Below are 26,387 nucleotides of genomic sequence, written 5' to 3'. Positions count from 1 at the left end.
AAGATAGTACATAAACTTCCCATAGAACATTTGTCACAATCGATGAACCAATACTGATACATTATTAACTGAAGTTCAGACTTTATTCAGATTTCCACAGGTTTTCTCAAATGTTCTTTTCTGTTCCATGATTCCATCTAAGATACCACTTTACATTTAGTTATTATGTCTCCTTAGGTTCTTGGTTTTTTTATGACCGTGACAGTTTTGAGGGTTATTAGTTAGAATTTTGTAGAATATCTGATAATTGGGATTTGTCTGATATTTTTCTCATGTTTAGCAAAGGCTATGTGCTTTTACCAGGAAGACCAGAGAGCTAAAATTCCATTCTCGTCCCGTCATGTCAAGGATGCATGCTATCAACATGATTTATCACTGTTGACCTTAAACTCGGTCACCTAACTCGAGGTAGTTTGACAGGTTTCTCCACTCTACAGTTATTTTTTTGTCTTCTTTTTCTGTACTGCACTCTTTGGAAGGAAGTCACCAAATTCAGGCCACAACTAACAAGCGGGAGGTTATGTTGCCCCTCCTTGTGGGTGGAGTATCTACATACATTTTTTGGAATTCTTCTGCATAGCAGATGTGTCTCCTATTTATTATCTGTTCAATCATTTATGTGAATGAGGAGTCATTGAATTTTGTTTTATACTTTGGATTACATACAATACCATTTTAATGCATTGAACATTGGAAACTCTTTCGGTTGGTGCCCATGTTCCTTTGACGTGGTCCCATCACTGTGTTTTTGGTTTTGAGCTCATTTTTATCCACTCACCTGTTGAAGAATGTCCTGGTTGCTTCCAGTTTGGGGCAATTATGAATAAAGCCACCATAAATATATCATGTGCAGGTGTTTTGTGGACATAAGTTTTCAAGTCATTTGAGTAAACACCCAGGAGCACAATTGTTGAATCATCTGATATGATCACACTTAGTTTTGTAAGAAACTGCCGAATGTCTTCCAAGTGACTGTATCAGTTTGCATTCCCACCAGAAGTGAATGAGAGTTTCTTTTGCTCTGCATCCTTGTCAGCACTTGGTATTGTCAGTTTTGGGGGGGGGATTTTAGCTATTCTGATAGGTGTGTAGTGGAATCTCACTGCTGCTTTAATTTACAGTTCCCTAAAGACAAACGGCGTTCGGCATCTTTTCATATGCCTCGTTGCTACTTGTGTATCTTCTTTGGTGAGGTTCTGTTCATGTCTTTTTCCCAGTTTTTAACTGAGTTGTTTGCTTTCTTATTGTTGTGTTTTATGAGCTCTTTATATTTTGGATACAAGTCCTTTATTGGGTGTGTATTTGCAAATATTTTCTTGCAGTCTGTGATTTGTCTTTTCATCCCCATAACAAATGTCTTTCACAGTGAAAGCATAATTTTAATTGTTAACAAGGAGGGAAAAAAGCATCAATGGGTCTGGAATGTTTTAAAACATCCACTGCAAAGATATGAAATGAATCAGAATATCATTTAAGCTTTTTATGTTTATTGCTATGAACATTTTTGTTGTGTTTTTAATGAAAACTTTTTCAGTATGTTCTGTTCCCCTGGTTAATATGTGCCTTTTTTTCTTTGCAGTCTATTCATCATGAAATGTCTTTATATATTCAACAATTAAAAATAGACATTGAAAAAGGAAAGCTTAATGACAGTATTTCAAAACTTGAAAAGCAAATAAATAAAGAAAAGAAACTAATTCGTAGAGGAAGGACCAAGGGTCTCTTCAAGGAACATGAGGTAAAATAATCTGTTCCCATTTAAATTTTGCCATCGTTTTGGGGCTTGTCTGAAATGGTCGTGTGTGGCCTTCTTTTCCCCTGGGAATTATCACGTAGGCAGTTCAAATCTTAACTAGAGCCTGTGCTTCTTATGTGTTGAGAAGTGAGAGAAATTCAGTATTGAGGTAATATTCTCTAATTTCCTTTGATATCTTTTGGTGGTTTCTGTCCTTAAGACTCTGGTTGCCAATGCGTCTTCTGTTGCTGGTGCCCCCGAGTTGCGTCAGGACACCATGTCCTCAGAAACGTAGCTTTGGTGAAAGATGGCAAATGAGAATATAAGGAGCAAACAGTTGGGGAAAATCAGATGATCACTTTTGGTCCCCATCCCATTGAATTGCTTTTACAAAAAAATGTAATTCTATTGAGATATATTCATATACCATAAATTCATTCAAAGTGTGCAATCAGTGGTTCACAGCATCATCATATTGATGTGCATTTATCACCACAATCCATTTTTGAACATTTTCTTTACCCCAAAACTAAAACTTTTATTTTAAAATTAAAAATAAATGAATACCCAAAACATCCCATGTCCTTTCTACCCCCCCTTTATTTATTTATTTTTTGTCCTTGTTTTCTTACCCATCGGGATAAAGGGAGTATCAGTCACAAGGTTTTCACAATCACATGGTCACACCTTAGAAGCTGTACAGTTACACAATCATCTTTAAGAGTCAGAGCTACTGGATTACAGTTAACGGGTCTCAGGTATTTCCTTTTCGCTGTTCTAAGACACTAAAAACTAAAAAGAAATATCTATATAATGCATAAGAATAATCTCCAGAATGACCACTCGGCTCTATTTGAAATCTCTCAGCCACTGAAACTCTGTTTTGTTTCATTTCTCTTCCCCCTTTTGGTTAAGAAGGCTTTCTCACTCTCAGGATGCCAGGGCCAGCCCCATCCCTGGGAATCATGTCCCACGTTGTCAGAGAGGTTTACACCCCTGGAAGTCATGTCCCTTATGTGGGGGAGAGCAGTGAGTTCACCTGCCCAGTTGGCGTAGAGAGAGGCCACGTCTGAGCAACAAGAGGTTCTCTGGGGTGACTCAGGTGTAATTCAGTAGACTTAGCACCTCCTTTGCTGGAATGAGATTCATAAGGGCAGTCAGACTGAGGGCTCGGCCTATTAAATTCATACTGCCCAATGCTTGTGAGAATATCAGGAATTCCCCAGGTGGGGAAGTTTAATATTTCCACATTTTCCCCCAGTCCCTCCAGGGGACTTTACTAATGCTTTATTGTTTTCTGCTCAGATTACTCTGGGATCACACTAATCTGTACAAACCAACGAGATCTCACGCCCTATTCAAGGTTCCATGTAATTATAGGGTTTGAATAAACTGACTATTCAGGTTAAATTAATTAGTGTGCTACCGAAAATATAAATTTTGTACCAAATAAACATCTCTTCCTTTGGTCTCACACGAAAGATGAAGTTTTGAAACACTCCAGTACCATCCTTTACCCTTTAGTCTGATTTGCAATACTGGATTGCTTGCATGTGCTTGCTGGCTTGGACTACTGTTTCATTTTTCAAAACTGTCTCTTGCCTTTGCTCTCCCAATATCAGACTTCCTTGCTTCTCCTCATAATTTTTCAGTTTCTTTTTAGTGTTCTCCACAAATTTCTCTTTTTTATTCTGTTATATTAATGTTTTGGTTTGGGGAAACTCCACTTTTGCCTACTTTTGTGTATCCCCTGGGAAATTTCATCCATTCTGGGGTTCTAACTACCCCCTCTGGAACAGCAGCCCCTAAATCCTTATTTCCAGCTGAGTCCTGTCCCCTGCCGCATTTTATTTCTGACTGACCAGCAGGTATCACCAGTCCACCTTGGAGATCACACACTCAGCGTGTCCAAAACTGAGCCCAAAATATTTCCTCTTAAATTTTTATTCCTCTTATTTTCTGCATCCTGGTTATGAAAAGTAGGCACGGCTTTCTCAGTCACACCCTTTCCTTTCCTTCTTTTTCTCCCCACTCTGACCTAAATGAATCAGTTGCTGTGTCCCATCTGTTGTTCTTCAGAACAGCTTTTTCTCTCCCTTCCTTTCCGTTGGCGTGGCCACTTCCTTAGCCGAGTCCACCGCTCCCTCCTGCGGTGTCACCTTCCACACCCACCGACAGAGTAATCCTTCGCTGCAGTCCTCACCAGCTCACGGTTATCCCAGGACAACTTCATACTCTTAGAAGGCCAGGGGGTTCCTTTGCCATCTGGCCCCAGGATACCTCTTTAGCTCCCTCCTGCTATGCTGTGCCCGCCCCACACTAGACCCCTTGTCTTTCCAGAGCATCCGGTGCTTTTCATCCACTCGCTGAATGACCTTTTTCCCTTCTGACTTGGAGAGCGCCATACTCATCCTCTGTCTAGCTCAGATGGTTCCCTCTAGTGAAATAGACTTTCCTTGACTCTTGAAGGTGGATGCGTTGGCTTGATCGTTACACATCTGACAGTGTTCTAATTACTTGTTTGTGCATGTAACTGGACTCTGAGTCCCTTGAGGACTGACTCCCTCATTTTTGGATCACCCGTGCCTATGACTGTACCAGGCACGCTACAGAGGGTCTATTAAAGCTCGTATTGCCAAAGTCACAGACATCTGTTCGTTTCTAATCCTTGTGGAGTAGTCGTGTAAACTCATTTGGAACCCATTTCCTGCTTTATTTCTTTCATTAGACTTGCTTTTCTGAGGAAGACAGTCTGTACCAGCTCGATCAACACATGAGTGTCCTGAGGGAGCTGTGTGAAGAGCTGACTTCACAGAAGAGTCAACAAGAAATGAAGCGAGTACTCAAAGATTATGAACAAAAGATAGAAAAACTTAGGAAATCTGCTTCCGAGATTCATAAGACGCTGCAACCTATGGCGGGAGGCATATCTAAAAGCAAGTTAGTACATCGTGAGAATCCTACCTCTTCAGGGAAAAATTAGATGAAAACTTTTACATGACTAAGTACGTGCATTCATCCTCTTTTAGATTTCATTTTTCTCCCTCTGTTTTAATATGAGATTTGGATTCCTTCCTAGGGGGACCGTGAACACATCTGAGGATGGAGGAAGGAATTCCCACCCTGAGGTACCATTTGAAAAATCAGATGATAAGCCATCAGCAGAAAAGGTATTGTTGGTGGACAGTAAAGTTTAGAAGTAAATCCCAAGTAAAAGGCCAAATATACAGTAATCCACTTCCCATTAATTTTTGGTTTTAATAATCTGATTTTGATTAACTTAAAATTCCTTCACAATATGTGGGAATAACTGCCTTTCAGAAGATCAATACAATGAACCAAAGCTATCACAAGCATAACTTAATCTTTCTCTGATTATCTGAAAAATTCTTGCAGAAATAGACCATTTTGATGATTATGCATATATGTTTTCAGTGGTACATTGCTTTTGAGGGTCCAGGAGGTTGAGCTTAATTTATATACATGTCTCAGCTTCATTAAGACGAACTAGTTCATTTGTCATTTGTTTTTTCTCATGGTAATATATTTTACATGCCTTGGAAATTGAGGTCTCCAGATTCTTGAATTCTAGGTAAGTGGGCCTTGACTGTATAACAATGCCCAGACTGCCAGCCAGAACGTGTGGGGAAGGAATGCGGTGTATTTGTTTTTAGTTCTCTACTTGTGTCTGCTTTTGACTACAGCTGCATAGTCAATGCTAGAAACAGCACTGAGGAGCTGGGAGTATTTTCCTTACTATGCTGTCATACCAATTAGAAGGTGAAGCCCAGTCTGATAAATCTCCTCTGTGTTACGGGAAGACCTTCCCCTGAGCAGAGAAACCTCAAATAGACTGTATTATCTCTTGGTTTAGGCTGTGAAGAGTCAGTGGTAAATCTTAGTAGCATCAAGTATTTCTCTTTTCTGTATAACTAAATATATTAAAAATATGTTTACTGTTTTGCATATTTGCTTAGGCCAAGGAACCAATGAAGGATTTTAGCTTGGAGTCAGAGTTAAAGCCTCCAAATGAAGAAAAAATTATGGAGAAGTATGAAAAAGATCACAATGCAGCTATAAATAGGTTACTGGAGAGGTAAATTCTTTCAAACCACTGGAGAATCTACTAGAAATCTTTCATCAATGCAAATATTATACTTTAACAAGTTTTTATTTTTCTTTGGTTGTAATTTTTACATGAGGTCTGGTAACTTAGAATTTCCATAAGATTTCCTCATGCATAATTGATAGTAATTTCTAAAATGTTCCTTTTTTGCCTTATTTTTAAAATTTTTACTGTTGCCTTTTTTTTTTTGAGATATGATACACACAGAGAGATTCTTGAACAACACCTGCAAAATAACACATTGAGGATTACTTCAGATTTCTCTAGTGATAAGGAAAGGAGAAGTAACTGCCTGCAGGATAAATGGACTGATCTACAGGTAATTTCTGAAGAATACGGTTTCTCTAGTTATTTCTTTTATTAGAGAATACTGTGAGTATAGACTTGACTGTTTTGGGGGGGTTCATATTATATATACTACGTGTTTTCAAAGAGCTCTCTCTTTTGGATGGCATTTTTAATGTGACCCTATTCTGGAAATTCATTTGCATTCAGGTACGAAAACCTAGGAAAGATTTTAGTTCAAGAATCTCATTTATTGGTCATGCTGTAATCAATTACTGCAGGTGTTGTGGATTGCAGAGTCTCAGTTGTGCTTTGGTTGGGTTTGGATGCTTCCGACGATTTGGTCATAAACAATGTCTTTGAAGGCAGTTTCAACCAACACTGCTTCTTTGGTACTCCAAAATTGACCGTATATGAAAAGCCAGTGTTTTGGTTTGTTAATGCTGCTGGAATGCACTATACCAGAAATGGAACAGCTTTTAAAAAGGGAATTTATTAAGTTACAAGTTTACAGTTCTAAGACCATTAAAATGTCTCTGGTGTGTTGCATTCTGGCAGCTAGCAAACTGGAACACCCCATAAAATTTAATCGGGATTAAAACGTGGCTTTTCTGGGGTACATAATAGTTTCAAACTGGCACGGCCAGTAACAGAATATTTGCTTTCATCCTTCTTGACCAAATTGTCACAATGTTTAAATTGCTGTACATCAATTGTTGGTTACCAGATATTGGGCAATGTGGAATGGGCAGTGAGTAAGGAGGTTTTCCCTCTAAATCGTGGCTGATCTTGCTGATAGCCTTTACAGGAAACATTAAATTTGACTCAGGAGCTACAGAAAAATCAGTCTGTCTAGTGGTGGGCACATGAATTGTAAGCAGTGCAAGTAAATGTCTTCCTTATTTTGAAGATCATCTGTGCATTGCAGTACAATAATCTTGTTGCAAACTTGGCAGTATGTTAGAATGAATCTTCACTGAAAACCCATCATATGGAGATGAGGGCCAGGGGTGGTTCCTGCTGTGCCCTCCTTATTTTCTAGTTTCCTTCCTTTTTTTAATGGCAGTTCCTGAACCATACTCTATCATCTGGCTCCTTTCTATTTTCCATTGGAATAAGCAAATATATGTGTTAAAATCTCTGTTGTTCAAGTAATAGATTTAATACCTTTTCATCATAATTAAGAAATTGTCTGGAGACCTTTTTCCCAGTAACTGAATAAGGAGTTTAGAGATACCAACCCTTAATCCTTAGGGAGAGTGAGGAATAAGTTATACTGATGAGCACTCAGTAGGATTTTGTAGCAGTGCCTTAAAAAAACAACAAGGTAAGAATCTGGAATATATGAAATTATAGATGTTTAATTATAAATCATAAATTAATTTCACTCGCTTCTCATGTGTAGGAACAATTTTGTTTCACTCCAATTTCCTTTTGGTTTGAGAAGTAACACAGGTTTATTATCTAGAAGAAGTAAAATTTCTCTTCTTACATCTGTGTGTGTCTTTCTGAGTTGTGTTCTGTGTATCTAACTCAGGGGAAGAGAGTTTAATACCTTTGAAAGCCGTATTGTTAACTCCCTTGACATCACTGAATGCGTCCTGTGGGAGCAGAGTTGGCAGCATTGTTCCCTAGCGGATAGCTCATTTGTAGATGGTTGCAAGATAATTTTTTATGCATTTTCATGTGAAACTTTGTGTTTGCTCCCACTATTGGTGGATGTTTCCTTTTGTAAGCATAGAATAATAATAGTGTCTATTAGCCCATTAGTGGATATTTTAATTCTTGCATTGTATCTAGGTCTTAAAAAATGAAACTGACACTTGCTGGAAAGAATTTGAAATAATTTCACTGAAGTTGGAAAATATTGTAAGTGACATAAAGAAGCCTGTTATAGCTAAGGCAAGAGACAGACTAAAAGGAAAAGAAAGAGAGTTCCAGATGATTCTTCATGCCAGGTATAATTCTGAGATGTATTAACTGTGAACTTACTACATTTATTAAATTTTTAAAAGGTCATTCTAACCTATATTAGTACTACACTAATTTTATTTTATTTTATCTTCACTACAATCCTAAGAAAGGCTACCATTATGATTGTTATTTCACAGATGAGGAAACTGCTGCTCAAAGAGGATAAGTAATGTAATCCAACCACAGCACTAGCCCAAGACTTACGTAGAACTGAAGATGGGTTGAGTTCCACAGCACACACTCTTCTCTCTCCCTTTGGGAATGAATTTGGCCATTTTACATAATCTCTCTGGGTCCTGACTGCCTCATTTAAAAAATTAAAAAATTATGTTAATGGAAACTGAGGCCCAGAGTCTCTATGTTCTTTATCTAGAGTCTCATTTTATAGTCGATAAGCTTATTCTTTGCAACCCATGATATTTTCACTAATAAAATCATAAAGCTTTTTAGTCCATGAAGGCAAACTTAAGTTACATTCAGATTTTTATACTCAAAAGAGAGGGCACTGCTTAGTATGTTTTAGAACAATTTTCCATTCCATGTGATATCCGTTAAGCTATTATGAAGACTTGGATATAGCAAACAACTCATCCTTTGGCATTGTGGATCGCTGGGATTGGGTTTCAATGTGGTGATCTGTACATGTCATTGAATATGTACTTATTGGGTGATTACTGTCTTGTTTTTGATTAAATATGTTTCATAGGATACCTTTCTGCTGTACTTTTCCCTCACGTCTGGTTTGTTTTTCACCCAGAATGGAGTCTTTAGAGACCGCACTACAGATTGGGTTACAGGTGGAGACGGAACCACTTCCCGGTGACTTGGACTCGCTCCTCTGTGAAGTAGCCATTCGGGAATTCCGTCTGCCTGATGCTGACGGCATTTATCAGAGACTGATGGTAAATACACGTTTTCCGGTATAGTTACAGAATCACCAATTCTTCAGAGATTTAGAGGTGTTTATGGATTTTAATGATGCACTGACAATGTCTATATCAAATAAAAGGCCATGACAGGAAATTTATTCTATAATTTAGACTTGTTATTTATTTCTCAACCCTTTAATTCTTTGCAGACATGAAGGGAAGTAATAAGGGAGTACAAAATCGGTTATTTTCTTTGAATTCAAAATAAAGCCTTGCTATGAATGCCCTCTCCAATGACTGAATTCCTAAGTATTTTGTAGACTCACGCTAAAATTGGCAAAAATATTCTGTAGTTCACTTATTCCAAATTCCATCTTAAAAGCGAAACATATTTTTTCAGCTTGTAGAAACAGGTCTCTGTTTCTGTAACGTCCAGTTGTTTACAGGGAAACAATAGATTAATCTGTTTTCCTTTTGGGATTGGGACATCAGAAAGTGTATCAGAAAATAAAACAGCTGGGCCGTCTGGTCATCCTGAATCACGCTCAGGACTGTTTTTCCAGTTAAAACCTAGTCGCATGGTTTGGGTTTAGTTCCTATAGTGCCACCTTCCTTCTGCCTTAGTGTTTTAGCTTTTCTGACCTTTATTTTAGAATATCCAAGATTCCATAGTGAATCAGATGGGACTATGTAACGATTTGGGACAGTCCGACAATGTTGCGCTGAAGGAGCTGCATCCGTTTGATCTTCGTGCAGTCCAGAGCATCGTCCTGAAACGCAGAGCACAGCTGGAAGAGATGAGCTGCAGGGTACAGGGGGCCGAAGTCGCCCTCAGAGCCTTGCAAGATTTCCTGGAGCCCTTAAGCACAGCGGCGCTCTCTGGTGAGCCCGTTACAGAGCCTTCAGCCTCAAAAACACGGCTGGTACCAGAAAATTCTTTTACAATAGAAAATAAAGAGGGAAAAATTCATCTCATGAAGGACAAGGCCAGACAAATGGACAAACATTTGAAGATGCTCAATATAACCATGAAAGATGCTGAACGAGGTGAAAGCACCTCCTGTGAAAAACTTGTTGATGTTTTGTCAATGAAGTTATTCGAGGAACATGGCTTTGGTGGACTTGGGGAGCTCAGTGAGGAAAACAAATTGCTGGAGGCTTGCATTTCCAAAAATAATGAACTCCTTAAAAATACGCAGCACGTGCAGGATCGAATCAGTAAAGTTGGCCTGAAGGACCCAACCATTCCAGCTGTAGTACAGAGGTCAGTGTTGCCTCCGTGCACTTCACCCAAGATGATGCTTTTCTATGTCTTCTGTAGACACTTTTCTATATCTATTAAATGAAGCAAACACTCTCTCTGCCTTTTACTTCTATTCCATCCTACTTTATTCAGCACTCCGAGCATTCTTTTCTGTGGAAAGACTTTTCAAGCAAGCTTCCTTTTTGTTGATATTGCACCTTAACAAATGTTACGTCATTTTTTCTCTCTCTAAAGTGTGCGTTCTCACAGACAAAGGAGTGTGAAGTAAGATATGTATAAAATATATGAATTACTTCAACATCCCTTGTACTGCTGTGTTTATTGTGGCATTCTGTAGATGGGGGAAGAACTGGCAAATTCCATACATTTGATAATAGAGAGTGGTAGAAAGTGCATATGCCACATTTTTGTCTCTATTTCCTCCTTACTTATTTGGTCTCCTCCTCTCCTCCCTGCAGGAATAGGGTGAGGATTGAATGGGAGGGCGTGGGACTCAAAGAGGTGAGCTATGGTCAGACTTCGTTTTGGAGGCTGAGCAGAACTGTGTAAACTGAAGTTGAGTGGTTTCTATAATGAGTGTTGATATTAACTCTGGCATTTCAGAGTGTGGCTTCCAGGTTCTGAAAATGAAAATGTTAGCAAGAATCACTTTTGTGAAACTCTGCTCCCGTTTCTAAATCTTTCTCCTATTTTCTGTCTTTTCCTCTGCCAACCTCTACTCCCTCAAGCTCAATGGTTTCTTGAGGCTCTTTAGTTCTCTAAATCCCTCAACTTATTCTCCTATGCACATACATACCTTTTACAGGTGTGCCTTCAGAGAAAAACATTACAGCTTGTGATTTTGTATATTTGTTATATTTAAAACACCCAGTTAGTATTCTGAAAATGCAGAGCCTCCTGAGCTCTGTAATGTGAATGTATAATTTTGATATGAAACCCATGAGGACAACTGAAGTCAGTGTGCTCTCCCAGATTTTCCATATTTGTGTCAAATCAGATTGGTTAATGATTGGCTTTCAAACTTCTCTCTTGTGTAATGAAGGAAAAAGTCATTAATCACACTGGATAAGGACCTAGATGAATATGAAAAAGAAAAAAAATGCTTACAAGAAATGGTTAACTCTCTTCGGCAATGCAGAGGTGGCAGAGAACACACTCTGAATCAACAGTGCCAAAATACAGTACTTTTGTGGGAGAATACAAAAGCTTCGGTCACTGAAAGGTAAGGAAAAAAATCCCTCCGGAATCTAAAGAATGGTCTGTGGTACGATTCACTTTCTGAAATTTTGATGTTGATGAAAACATCCCCGTGCACTCAAGGGGGCTCAAGCACAGGGTTTCACACTAGAAGCTCAGTGGGCCAGTGTCTGGGTCAGAACCTGGAAGCTTAGATGTAGGCGGGTAGGCACACAAGAGTTTATCTACCAGGGATAACACATCACAGCTTTTTTATAACTACCGTTACACCACTGGTATTCACTTCTCTGTGGCTGCCGTAACAAATTACTATAAACTCAGTGACTTAAAAACAACACAGGTTTATTATCTTGCAGTTATGGAGGCCAGAAGTCCTACAGTCAGGCAAGGCTGCTTTCCTTCTGGAAGAAGGTCCTAGGGGAGGTTCTGTTCCCTTGACTTGTCCATCTCTGGAGGCCGCCTGCACTCCTTGGTTCATGGCCCTTTCTTCCATCTTTCAAGCCAGCAGTGTAGCCTCCTCAAATCTCTGTCTCTATCTCTCTCTGACTGACTGATCTGTTTTTCTCCGCACATCTCCTTCTCTGACTTTGACTCTCCTGCATCCCTCTTATAAAGACCCTTGTAGTTCCAATGGGCCTAATCAGGTAATCCCGGATAATCTCTTTATCTTCAAGATCCATACTCTGACCTCACCTGCAAAGTCCCTTTTGCTGTGTAAAGGACCAATCCAGGGATTAGGACGCAAACATGTTTTGGGGACCGTTATTCTCCCTAGCTCACCATCCCACTTGCATGGCAGGTGTTGCCTGAGGATTACTGTAGTTATTCCTACACAGCCTCAGCAAGGCCTCAGAGATTTTCTTACCTGCGTTTTGAAAGCCATTACCCATCAGTCTCAGTTGGCAGATTTGCGGAATATTCTCCATCCATTCCGTCTGCCTTTACTCTCTGCAGAGGGATGTGGTGTGGTGGGGAAGGCCACTCCCTGCAGACCCCACCATGCAGGCCAAGGTTTCTGTTGTGGGTAGGATGTGGGAGGGCAGAGGGAAGAGGGTTGGGGTTGGTCTTTCTCCTTGGGGCCTAGGGGTGTGGCATGTTTCTCCTGTGGCCGGTCCCTGGGTACCTCTGTGTCCCTGGCAGTTTCCTTTAACTCTGCCGACATTTTTATCAGGGGTCCTTTCACTATTTTCTCCTCAGAATTCTATCTTAGTACACCGTCCCGTTTCTTACCAGAACCCCAAGGTAAGGGCAGTTTGTTGCATTTGATCTAGTGTACCATCCAATTTTACAGAAGAAAATTAAGTTCTAAAGAGTCTAAAGTAACTTATTAAAGGTCCCTTAACTATTTTGTGTCCAGCCAGTGCTAGAAATCAGATGTTCTAATTGCACATTGTCTAGATTACTTTACTTTTTTGAAAAGACTGAATTTAGAATGAGATAATAGACATACCTGTAAACAACCTATGGTTTGGCGAATCGTTATCGCAATAATCTCCAAGAGCAATGCTAAGGAAGCAATATTTTCCTGACTGTCTTTTGTTAAGGATAAAAACTGAGATGTTGATTCCTTAAGATTATAAGTCTTGTACTTCTTTCTAGGAGCTTATGCCAGGTGAGAACATCAAGCCAGTAATTATTTCCACCGTGTGTCTGCTGGTAAACTGTTCTTAGCTAAAATTGGGAAATTAATATTATAAATCAAAGAGGAAAAGGATTTTCCTCCTTTTCAAAGAGGAAAAATCCTAAAACTTAGTGTTCGCTCGTAGGATATTTGCAAGGTAAGAGACTCGTTTGTTGTTTGCAGACACGTAGCTGTTTGCCCTTATTTCTCTTCATAGCCTTGAACAGTGTGAAAGAGTTTTGGAGCTTTTAAAACAATATCAGAACATTAAAAGTATTCTGACAACTTTGATTCAAAAAGAAGAGAATGCCATCTCACTTCAGGCTTCATACATGGGAAAGGAGAACCTGAAGAAAAGGATAGCAGAGGTGAGTCCAAGCTCCAAAAGATACTCTACAAAGCCATCTTGCTTAACAATCCCTGAAAGTAAAGAGGGTATTATAAATGGAGTCGTTTTCAAAATTTGGTTTAAAAGAAGTTAATAGTGACTGTGTTTTACCAGATACCTAAGAATTTATTGAATTTACCACCAGAGCTTGAAAAAAATGAGGCTGCCAGCTGATGCTGGGTTGCTTCTCTTTGGGACTGGAGGAGAGCATGTGGGTCACTGGCACCCACTCTCTCTGTAAGGTTGGGAAAGCCTTTGTACTGACATCCCATCTGCAAGGAGCCTGCAGCTTCGTGGCAGGCTTGAGGGAAGATACTTGTAGTAGGAAAATCCCCTGTTGTTAGTGGACAAAGGAAAACTTAGGTTTTAATTTGTTGACTTTCTGTGAAGATGTGTGGGTTTCTAAGTTGTTCCACATGTGTGTTGCATAGCCTCAGCACTCAGAACTTCATCTTGTGTTAGAAGAAGAATATTTATTTTTGGACACTAGATGTCATTCTTCTCTATGATTTCATGTGATTGTCAGCCAGTGACAGGTACAGAATCGATAGAAAAGAATACAACGCGCCGCACTGTGTGACTACACCAGGAAGTTGTTTTCCTCACTGGTTCCATGAGTACTGGGCTCATGTGCGGACAGATTGTCAACAGCAGGTGTACAGTATCATCTACTCGATACATCTGTTGTTAGGAAGCAATTTTGTTAAGTTTCCCAGCTGCAGTGCAGAACGTTGGTGGAAGCTGCAGTAGAACAGCTTCCTGTAGACAGCGGAGTCTTTATGTAGAGCCTTTGTTACCAGCCTTGCCTATTCCAGAGTGCAGACACACGGTTATTACCACACGTCAGGAGTGTCCCGTTTGGGAAGTGCTTCCTCAGACTCGGCTTCGTGCCCTGACCAGCCGTAAAGAACCTCTGTTTGGATGCCGGTTGTATCGTGTGTGACTCTGTACAGGCTTATCAGACTTCATTGGAGGAGGTTACCCAGATTATGACGGTCAGTTGGAGTTGCCCAGATACAGCTTGTCTGGCTTTGTGTTAGTTTGCAAGCTGCCAGACTGTGATATACCAGAAATGGAACGGCTTTTATAAATGGGGAATAAGTTACAAGTTTACAGTTCCAAGGAAGTGAAAGTGTCCAAATTAAGGCGCCAACAAAAGGTCACCTTCACTCAAGACCAATGGGTCAGGAACCTCTCTCTCAGTTGGGTTTGGGTAGCCGTGTGGCTGGCATCTGCTGGTCCCTTCTTCTTGGGCCCCGTTGCCTTCAGCCTCTGTTCCCCGTGTGGCTGGCATCTGCTGGTCCCTTCTTCTTGGGCTCCATTGCCTTCAGCCTCTGTTCCGTAGGGGTTCCTCACTTTGCTTCTCCAGGGCTGGCTTTCATCTCTTGGCTTCCCTTGGTTCTCTCCAGGTTCTGGCTTGGCTAACATCTTAACTCAAGGAAGGCATGTAACAACGTCTGCTGGGCTCCAAGCATCTCCAAACATCTGTGTTTCTGCTCTCTCTTTCTATCTCTCTCTGTTGTTTCTATCTCTCTCCAAAATGTTTCTTCTTTTGAAGGATTCCAGTAAACTAATCAAGACCCACCTAGAATGGGTGGAGTCACACCTCTGTCTAATCAAAGCTCACACCCCAAATTGGGTGAGTGGCCCACATTGTTGAATTGGGATTAAAATAAATGGCTGCTCTCACCAGATTGGATCAGATTAAAACATGGCTTTTCTGGGATAAATAATATTTTCAAACTGGCACAGGCTTCTTCCAGCAGAGGCAGCCCCGGGGGTTGGCATGACTAGGGGAATCCTGCTATTACAGTGGATTTAAGAAGCTCTACTTCCCTTCTCAGAGAATCCAGCATGTTCAGCTTTACAATATCCCCCAATTCTCATGACTTCCCTTCTGCTGTGCCCCTGACACCAAGTTCCAACCCAGTACTCTTGTTTCAAGAACAGAGTCTACTTCATTCATAGACCCTGAATCCCTGCCTTGGAATCTGTCCAGAGAACTATTTCTGATTGGCTTGCTGCTTTTCTTCATTAATACTTTCGCCCAGTTAAGTGGGAACCTGCTACCCGCAGGAAGCCGTCCCTGGTCATGGGAGATAGCACCTGTAAAGTGCCTGGCTGGGTACCTGGGACTTAGTACACACCTTACTGAACATCAGTCACGGTGCTCCACCCTGTATACACTTTGTCTGCACTGCCACGTGCTCCCTTTTCCCAAGTACCTGAGCACTTCCCACTCCCCCATGACTGTACTACTCAAATGGGGCTTTCTAGATAATTGAGATATCTAATCCCAACTCTTCCCATCACCGGGTGTCTGCGTCCCGGGCTTGGCCCTCCTGCCACCTTTAACTTCTCCGTGGCCATCATCACAGACTGCACCCCGCTCTCTGCCCGTCCTGCAGCTCCAAGTCCCCAGCCTCTCCAGATAGCCAGCCCCCCACTTTCTACCGGGCCATGTAACCTGGGAGAAGACCTGGGATCTAATCAGTGTCATCTTTACAAATGTCATCCCCTCTTCCTGTCTGTAACTGACCTTGTACGTCTGCCCACATGGGTACCAGAAACCTTCTAGGCTGTCTTGAGATTCTGCAGCACAAGTGGACTGACTTCTTTTGGCTTTTCCTTTTAACCTGCCCCCCACCCCTCACCTTCTAAGCTGAGATTTCACCTTTCCCACCTCGCAACTCCTCCTTCAGCTTTCCAGCTCCCAACTTCCCATCTCTCATCCTCTGTTCTCTTCGTACTTGTGGGCTTGTACTGTTTTTATCCCTTTACTGTCATTATAATTATTATAGTGGTGTTTGGGAAGAGAGCAGAGCGATATGTATAGTCAGCATATCATGTTAAACTAGAAGTCTAGGTTGTGGTTATTTTCTTCTAGTTTTTTATTAGTCTAGTCAAATAGTAAAATAAAATAAAGAAAATGTAAACTAAAAATTAAAGCTCTTCGCTAGGTGTCTTGTAACAATTACTACTGCGTATTATGTATCTACAGTTTTGAGTTCTGTCCATTCCCTTTAACATTATGATTTTTTCTGTATGTTTGTTCATTTGCGAAACAAAAGGATCTTGCAATGTATTTTAAAATAGTTTGAGACAACTTTTAGTCCATAGATTTTATGCAAAGGAGAAAAATGTTTTCAAAAACAGTTGTTAAGTTAACAATAAATTCTGCTTATCTAATTATAACAAGATCTGTAAGATCACAGACATGGTTATCACAAACCTCCTGATCAAGGTCACCTCCAGTGACAAATATATATATTTCATTCAGTCTAAGAATTTATCAATTATAAGGTGCTTCTCAATTTATGATATAAAATGTAAAAGAATAGTTAACACTTGTGGTGTCATTAATTGAAAGACACATACAATATCAGAATTTTTTTACATATCACTGAAAAAATAAACTATATACTAACAGGTGTTGTCTCTTATAACAAATATACGTTGTCTCAAGTATATAGGTCAACAGTTCTTGGAATATAACTATTTAACTAAACCTCTAAATATTACAGAAACATTCTTTCCCTTTTTTTAAATTAATTAAAAAAAAGAAATTAACACAACATTTAGAAATCATTCCATTCTACATATGCAATCAGTAATTCTTAATATCATCACATAGATGTATGATCATCATTTCTTAGTACATTTGCATCGATTTAGGAAAAGAACTAGCAAAACAACAGAAAAAGATATAGAATGTAAATATAGAGAAAAAAATAAAAATAATAATAATAATAAAAAATAAAAAAAATATATATATAAAAAAGGAAAAAGAAAAAACAAAAGACACAAACAAACAAAAAAACTATAACTCAGATGCAGCTTCATTCAGTGTTTTAACATAATTACATTATAATTAGGTGTTATTGTGCTGTCCATTTTTTAGTTTTTGTATCTAGTCCTGTTGCACAGTCTGTATTCCTTCAGCTCCAATTACCCATTATCTTACTCTGTTTCTAACTCCTGCTGGTCTCTGTTACCAATGACATATTCCAAGTTTATTCTCGAATGTCGGTTCACATCAGTGGGACCATACAGTATTTGTCCTTTAGTTTTTGGATAGACTCACTCAGCATAATGTTCTCTAGGTCCATCCATGTTATTACATGCTTCATAAGTTTATTCTGTCTTAAAGCTGCATAATATTCCATCATATGTATATACCACAGTTTGTTTAGCCACTCGTCTGTTGATGGACATTTTGGCTGTTTCCATCTCTTTGCAATTGTAAATAACGCTGCTATAAACATTGGTGTGCAAATGTCCGTTTGTGTCTTTGCCCTTAAGTCCTTTGAGTAGATACCCAGCAATGATATTGCTGGGTCGTATGGCAATTCTATATTCAGTTTTTTGAGGAACCGCCAAACTGCCTTCCACAGCGGTTGCACCATTTGACATTTCCACCAACAGTGGATAAGTGTGCCTCTTTCTCCGCATCCTCTTTCCCTTTTTTTAGTGGATAGGTTTAGGCAGAAACCCATCTTCACATGATTACAGAATATAGAATGAGAATAGATTTAACATAAAGATATGGAAATTGACATTTAAATATTTGCTGACTTTATCTTCATTTTTTGAGCAAAAACTAATGGCTCATCCAATTATTTGACGCTTGAAATAATTTGACAGTTGGTAAAAGATAGAGGACATAGTTCAACCTCACTATGGAAACTGAAACTACGTGAGGATACCTTTTCTTGCCCTTAGTATTGTCAAAGCTTTTGATAGTCAATGGAATGAGCACTCTTTGCATTACTGGTGGAAAAGTAAATTGGTAATACCCTTTGGAAAAGAGTTTAACAAAATGATTCATGACCATTGAAAATCTTTCTAATGTTTGACCTAATACTTCAATAGTAATCTATTCTAAGGAAATAATATTAAATATGGAAAATGCTCAATACCAAAGATGTTCATTGCAGAACTTTACAAATTTACTAATTTCCTTTCATTATTGGTCTGATTCTGTCCCTTCACCACCCCCCCCACTAAAAGATTTACTCATAAACCAAAACACCCTGAAGCTAGAAAAATAAGTTTATTTCCAAATAGGATTATCATATGGCCTTGAAATTTTAAGTAATCATAATGTGATGATGATAATAATATAATAATAACCTCTCCTATTGTTGGCTTGGTCGATATGTGCCAGGTACTTTGCATATTATTATATCATTTTGTTCTCGTTCTAACCCTCTAAAATAAATAATATTTTTCCCATTATACTAGTGAGAAAACTGAGCTATAGAGAGTTTTGGAAGTAAATACAGGGGTTTTGGTGTAATTAAGATGATATTATGGATAGGAAACAAAGAATTCCCAATCCTGCCTGCCAGTTTTCCTGCTTTCCTATGGGATTGGCAAGGGAGATATGTACTCAAAGAATATACCAAATGGTCCTGCTTTATTATTATCTAAACAAATGCCCAGTCTGCAGCAAGTTCTCTGGTAAGAGATAGCTCAAAGCATTGCCCAGCCTAAATACCTGTAAGGCCTTTATCACTTGCAGATCTAAATCTACATCCTAGGATCTTATCTCTCTTTAGAATAGCTCAGATATTAAACAATGACCTGGTTCCTTCAGCATACGTGAGCGGAGAACATAGGTCCAAAATGCTGGTTCCAAAGTTGGGAGTCACCTTACGTATTGAACAAAAAGGAAGCAACTTGAAGCACAAAAAAGAGCCATATCCACTTACTGGATTTTTCATGTGCAATGATCTCGCCTACTAATAAATGTAGTCCAGTTTATGTCTTGGAATCTGGACAGTCAAATTCACAGCTTCCTTCTGTGAAAAAAAGTACAGATAGAGATTAAGTAACTTTCCCAAAATTACATGGCTAATAAGTAGCAGAATCGTTATTTAAACCCAGGCTTATCTAGTTTCAAATTCATGTTTCAATCATGAATACTGCCTTGTCCTGAAAGCATATTTGAAATATATATAAGGCAGAAGTACAAACTGGCTAAATTTGCTTTGTCTAAACCCATTACTCAACTGTGAAGGCTTTCCCACGAAAGGTATTTTTGAAAGTAATAAAATGACAACTGTAATTGCCTTTAAGAAATGTATAAAAGTCTAGCCTTTCCTTATTGTGCTCGGTTATGTATCTGGTATCTTATTTAGCATATGTGCATTTTATAAATTCGCTAAAATAAATCATTTTGAATGAACGGTATAGTAATGATAGTAAAAAGCAAATTTTAGTATACCTGTTAACATAACTTGGTTAATTTTGTGGTGATATAAGTACTGTCTTTGGAAACAGTCAATTCCAGTGGTATTGATATATTCATGATGCTTGGCACCAGCAGTTGAAATATGATACCACTGAGAACTTCTGTCCTTCAAAACCATAGAAACCTGGATGGTTATCTGGGATATGGTAACAAATTTCCACTCTCTTTAATGAAAGAGAGAAGAGTAAACATAAAAACTAGAAAGCAGGAATACCAGGGGACTAGTAAAGTTTGGGAAATGTCACAGTAGGCCTTGTTTCTTTTATTTTACTCCTTCCATTCATTGTAGAACAAAACCCATCATTCCTGTCTATGCTAAAAAGTTAACCTCTCCTGCCCCTTTTCACTCAGTAGTAGCTTGTGTGAATGTCACCACAAAGCTCTTTCCATATAAAAAAAAAGTTATGATTGTATATGTAGTTTTTTTTTTCATTTAATTGAGCAGACATTTATTATGGCCCAATTCAAAGAGCTTGAATCAGGAGAAAGAAGACCTGGGCTTCTGTTTGGGTTTGCTGAAGCTGCCAGAATGCAGTATACCAGAAATGGGGTGGCTCTTACAAAGGGGATTCATTAGGTTACAAATCTCCAGTTCCCAAGGCCATGAAAATATCCAAAGTAAGGCATCAAGAGGAAAATACCTTCCCTCAGGAAAGGCTACTGGCATCTGAGGTTCCTCTGTCACATGAGAAGGCCCGTGGCGGCATCTGCTGGTCCTTCTCTCCAAAATGTCTCTGGGCATTTCTCTCTCAACTTCTCTGAACTCGCTCCAAAATGTCTCTGCCTTTTATCCTCCCATAAGGGACTCTAGCAAGGGGATTGATGCCCACCTGCAGTGGGCTGGGTCACATCTCCATGGAAACAACCTCAGCAAAAGGTCCTGCCCACAACAGGCCCGCGCCCACGGGGGTGGCTTGAAAGAACAGAGGCTTTTCTGGTGTGTAACTGATTCAGACCAGCGGTTTCTGTCCTAGCTCCGCCATTAGCAAGCAGGGTCCCTTCGGGAGATGGAAACCCTACCCCACCCCCCCGGGTTTTTTATTCCCATTTTAATAAGCTTGTTTTGTTTATTTATGCTTTTAATTTTGAAATAATTGCAGATTCACGTGCAGTTTTTTTTTTTTTTTTTTTTTTTTTTTTTTTTTTTTTTTAAAGGAAAGACAGAGAGAAGGAAGGAAGGATAGAAGGAAGGAAGGAAGGAAGAAAGGGAAACATCTTTAAACGTTTTCTTGTTTTATTGTATTCCGTTTCTTTGTTTTTGTTACATGGGCTGGGGCCGGGAATCGAACCGAGGTCCTCCGGCATAGCAGGCAAGCACTTTGCCCGCTGAGCCACCGCGGCCCGCCTCACGTGCAGTTTTATAAGAAATAGTACAAAAAGATTTTAGTAACCCTATATTGAGTTTCTCCCAATGGTAATATCTTTCAAAACTATAGTTAATAGTACAATTATAATATTCTTTCATCAACTGTAACAAGGGCAACATACTAATGCAAAGTGTTAAAACAGGGAAAACTGTACGTGTAAGGGGAATATATGGGAACTCTACTTTCTGCATGATTTTTCTATAAACCTACAACTTCTCTAATAAAGAAGAACTATGTGTAGGTATGTGTGTATTAACAACTGTCGCACAGTATGCTGTGTGAATAAATCTCAATAAAATTGTCAGAAACACCACCACTACTCGAGTCTGTAGCGTGATGTCACAACCAGGATACTGGCAGTGATAGAGTCAAGAAGCAGCATTTCCATCACCCCAGAGATCCCTCATGTTCTCTTTTATTGACACACCCAGTTTCACAGGCTCACTCCTTGCTTAAAACCCCTGCCAACCACTAATCTGATCTCCATTATTAAAATGTTGTCATTTAAAAAATGTCATATAAATGGAGTCATTTCAGTGTGTAAACTTTTTGGATTGACTCTTCACTCAGCGTAGTTCTCTGGAGGTACACCCAGGTTGTCACATGTATTACAATGTCACTCCTTTTATAGCTGAGTTACTACTCAGCATGGGTGGGTATACCGCAGTTTAATTACTCACTCACTGAAGGACGTCGGGTATTTTCTATTTTGGCTATTATGAATAAATCTGCTATAAACATTCATGTAGACATTTTGTGTGAACATATGTTCCCATTTTTCAGGAATAAATGTCTAAGAGTGCAGTAAACTGACTTGTGTTATGTTATTTATATGTTTAGTTTTAAAGAAACTGCCGAACTGTTTTCTTCCAGGGTAGTTTTACCATTTTACAATTCCACCGGCAATGTATGTGAGTATCTAGATTTTACACATCTTTACCGTCATTTCATGGTGTCCTATTTTTTTTTATTTTAGTCATACAGATACGTATTCCCCCAATCTTAGGGGAAAAGCATCTTATGGTTTTAACTTGCATTTCCCTGGTAGCTAAGGCTGGTTTATACTTGTGCTCTTTATTCGTGCTTATTTGTCTCATTTATTTCCTCTTTGGTGAAATGTCTTTTGCCCATTCTCTAATTGGGTTGTTTTTTTACTGTTGAGTTTTGAGTGTTCTTTATATATTCTAGATACTAGTCCTTTGTCAGATATGTGATTTGCAAATATTTTCTCCAAAACATAGCATGTCTTTTCATCCTGTTTATAGGGTCTTAGATCAAAATTTTAAAATTTTGATGAAGTCCATTTTATCATCGTTTCCTTTCGTGGGTTATGCTTTTGGTATCAAGTCTAAGAACTCTTTACCTAATGCTAAGTCCCAAATATTTCTTCCATTTTTTCTTAAAGGTTTTATAATTTTATGGTATACATTTAAGTCTGTGGCCCATTTTGAGTTTTTATTTTGGTAAGGTGTGAGACTTGAGTTGTTTTGTTTTGTTTATGAATGTCCAGTTGCTACAATACCACTTGTTGAAAAGTCTGCCTTTCCTCCATTGAGTTACTTCTGCACCTTTGTAATAAATCAGTGAGCATATTTGTGTGGGTTTACCTCTGCTTTCTCTTCTGTTCTGTTTATCTATATGCCTATCCCTCTGCCAATATTACATAATTTTTATTACTGTCACAGTATAATAGATCTTGAAATCAGGTACATTGATTCCTCCCATTTTATTCTTCTTTTTCAAATGTTTTCCCCTTTGTTTAGTTGTGTTTTTTTGTTTGTTTGTCTTTGCATATAAAATTTAGGATAATCTTTTCTACAAAAAGTCTTTCTGAGATTTTGATAGTAACTGCATTAATTTTGTGTATCAGTTTGGGTAGAATTGACAACTTCACTATGTTAAGTTTACCGATTTATGAACTTGATGTGTCTCTTCATTGATTTAGAACTTTGATTTCTTTTATCAGCGTTTTGTAGTTTTCAGCATACAGGTCTTATACATGTTTTGTCATATTTACACCTTGTATTAGTTAGGGTTCTCTAGGAAAACAGAACCAACAGGAGATATCTGTAAATATGACATTTTATAAAAGTGTCTCATGCAACTGCAGTGATGCACAATTCCAAATTCCGTAGAGCAGCCAGCAAGCTGGTCGCAGCATTGAAGATCTTCAGTGAATTCCTCAGGAGAGGCTGGCTGGCTGAAGTCGAGGCAAAAGTTCTCTCTCCTCACTGCTGAATTCATCGCCTTTCCCTTAAAAGTCTTCAACTGATTAGATCCTCTCATTGTAGAAAACATTCCCCTAAATTGATCATAGATGTAATCACCCATAGATGCAAACAGCTGGCTGAAGATTTAAGTCCTCGCAGTAATGGTTAGGCTAGTGTGTGTTCGACCAGACAACTGGACACCATCACCTGAAGTTGACACATAACCCTAACCATCACAAAATTGTTGCATTTTTTTGAGTGATTTTAGACTGCATTGTATAGTTAACTTCAGTATCTATGTCTTTATTGCAAATACATAGAAATGCAATTGATTTTTGTGCTTTTATCATATATATTGCAACCTTGCTGAACTCACTTATTCATTCTAGGATTTTTTGTAGATTCCTTGTCATTTTGTGCATGAAAAACAGTGTCATCTGTGGAGAAGGACAGTTGCATTTCTTCATTTCTAATTGCTGTGCTTTTCATTTCTTTTTCTTGCCTTATTGCCCTGCCTAGAACTTTGTTTATGAGGTTTTTTTGATTAAGAGTGATGAGAGCATACAAACTTATCTTGTTTCCAATATTAGGGAGAAAGTGTATTTATAATGGTAGCTGTAGGTTTTTCTGTAGATGCTCTTTATCAAGTTGAGGAACATCCCCTCTGTTCTTTTTTTTTAAGCATTTTTTTATTAGGAAATATAACATGTACAAAAAAAGCAATAAATTTAAAAGTATATTGTAACAAGTAGTTATAGAACAGATTTCAGAGTTTGGTATGGGTTACAGGTCTATAATTTTTGGTTTTTCCTTCTAGCTGCTCTAAGACACAGGAGACCAAAAGAAATGATGGTATAAAGAGTCAGCAGTCTTACACAATTGTTAAATCCTGTCTTCTCTGTTATAAATCCTCCTTCTCCTATGATCCTTCTCTCAATCTTTAAGGGTCTTTGGGCTGTGATTATTCTAACTTTTCCATGTTGTAAAGGGCTGTCGATAATGTAGGATTAGGGATGAAACTAGTTGCTTTTCTTGCAGAGGCTGACCTCTCTGCATTTCAGGACTTATCTGGCCTAGGAACTCATCTGGAGGTTTCTGGAAGTAATCTTAGTGCGTGAAACTTTTGTAGAATCTCAGATAGAGCCCTAGGTGTTCTTTAAGGTTGACTGGAATGGTTTTGGTTGAGGTTTAGCAAACCCTGGTAATTAGCAATATCTAGCTGAAGCTTGCATTAAGGGTAGCCTCTAGAATAGCCTCTCAGCTCTATTTGAACTCTCTTAGCCACTGATAACTTATCTTTGTTCCATTTCTTTTACCCCTTTTGGTCAGGAAGGTGTTGTCAATGCCAAGGTGCCAGGACTAGGCTCATGCCTGGGAATCATGTCCTACATTGCCAGGGAGACTTTCACCCCTGGATGTCATGTCCCATGTAAGGGGTGAGGATAGTGATTTTACTTGCAGAGCTGGGCTTATATAGAGAGAGACCACATCTGAGCAACAAAAGAGGTTTTCTGGTAGTAACTCCTAGGTATAACTATAGGTAGGCTTAGCTTCTCCACTATAGAAATATACTTCACAATAGTGAGCCTCAAGGTCAAGTGCTTGGCCTAATGGCAACTCCCTAATGTTTGAGACAGTATCCAGGGTTTCCCAGTGGTAAAGCTTAATGTTCCATATTTATTCTCTGTTCCTCAAGAGACTTTGCCAGAATCTCTGGGATGAATCCAGATATTACATTAAGTTATGCAGAATTACAGACCCTCACTCCCATTCTGGGCTCCATGTGTTTGGGTCGTTTAAATGAGCTATCCAGACAGGTTGAGTTAGATTATGTGCTACAGCAAATTAAGGTTTTAGACAAAATAAACCTCTCTTCTTTGGTCTCACAGAGTAGGTGAAGTTTTAAAACAGAGACAATGCCATCCTTACCTCCGTATTCTGGTTTACCTTAGTGAAGTGGGCTTCACTCTTATCTGTGATTGAAGTCTCATTTCTTTTTTTGGTTTCTTTAACAGTTTTTGTACATAGCAATGCTGACTTTCAGAGCTATAAAACACAAACTCTGAGTCTTAGGTATCACACAGGTCCAAAGAGAAAAATAACAGATAAACATACCCTCATCGAATAGAAAATCCAAAATTTCCCTTAACTCTAGTCCTCCCCACCCCCAATCATTTACCCCTGGTATTGCCGTGATAATGTTGATGTCTTCCCGTTAAATGTAGATCATAGCACGCAACACTAGTTTCCTCCCTATACCCCTCTATTATTAACTCTTTCTACAAGATGCATACCTTTAAAATTGTTCATGCAAGAGCTTACATGTATATTTATAGTATTAATTGGTAGGATACGTGACTTTGTATGAACACTTTCAATCATGTTCACCTTCAATATAGCAACATTACTTATAAACCCACTAATGAACTGCCTTCAATTCTATGCATTCCCTTTACATTTAAGTTCAACTCATTAGCTAACCATTCACCCATCCCTAGCTTCTGTGCCTCTGTTCTTATTTTTTTGAGAGTTTTTATTATAAATGGATGTTTCATTTTGTCAAATGGTTTTGTTCTGCATCAATTGATATGATTGTTTGACTTTTCTTGGTTAGGCTTTTAATATGTTGAGTTACATTGACTGATTTGTCTCCCTACGTAAATGTATATCTATATATATACATTCAGGACACACAGAGACAGAAATGTGATATGTATATCATAGGGAATTTTTGTTTTGTTTTGTTGAGGGGTACATGGGCCAGGAATCAAACCCAGATTCTGTGTGGTAGGTGAGAATTTTACCACCGAAATTACCCCTGCACCCCTTAATTGATTTTTGAATATTGAACCAGCCTTGCATTCTTGGAATAAATCCCATTTGGTCACGGTATCATGGTATAATATATTGCTGAATTTTATGTGCTAGTATTTTGTTAAGGATTGCAGTGTCTGTATTCATAGATGGTATATATTTGTAGTATTCTTTTTTGTACTGTTTTTGGTTTTGGTTTCCCATAAAATAGATTGGGAGGTGCTTCCTCCCCCTCTATTTTTTTGAAGTGATAGTGTAGAATTGGTGTTAAGTGCTCTTTA

The 26,387-nt window shown here is 38.8% G+C and overlaps 1 protein-coding gene across 8 annotated transcripts in view; it reads left to right on the top strand.

Annotated features, from left to right (window-relative positions):
* Positions 1-26,387, top strand: part of SYNE2 (spectrin repeat containing nuclear envelope protein 2) — a 384,031-nt gene that overhangs the window by 138,639 nt on the left and 219,005 nt on the right. For all 8 annotated transcript variants that reach the window (XM_077122415.1, XM_077122416.1, XM_077122418.1 and 5 more), the window contains 10 exons: positions 1,580-1,738; positions 4,464-4,675; positions 4,815-4,905; positions 5,713-5,831; positions 6,054-6,180; positions 7,947-8,104; positions 8,878-9,022; positions 9,643-10,253; positions 11,296-11,475; positions 13,289-13,439. In XM_077122415.1, the coding sequence (XP_076978530.1) occupies positions 1,580-1,738; positions 4,464-4,675; positions 4,815-4,905; positions 5,713-5,831; positions 6,054-6,180; positions 7,947-8,104; positions 8,878-9,022; positions 9,643-10,253; positions 11,296-11,475; positions 13,289-13,439 (1,953 nt within the window). The remainder of the gene's footprint in view (positions 1-1,579; positions 1,739-4,463; positions 4,676-4,814; positions 4,906-5,712; positions 5,832-6,053; positions 6,181-7,946; positions 8,105-8,877; positions 9,023-9,642; positions 10,254-11,295; positions 11,476-13,288; positions 13,440-26,387) is intronic.

This window comes from Tamandua tetradactyla, chromosome 12, assembly GCF_023851605.1.
Source record: "Tamandua tetradactyla isolate mTamTet1 chromosome 12, mTamTet1.pri, whole genome shotgun sequence".
Taxonomy (NCBI): Eukaryota; Metazoa; Chordata; class Mammalia; order Pilosa; family Myrmecophagidae; genus Tamandua; species Tamandua tetradactyla.
The sequence above is the reverse complement of the archived record's forward strand: the minus strand, read 5'-3'. Positions and strand labels throughout refer to the sequence as shown.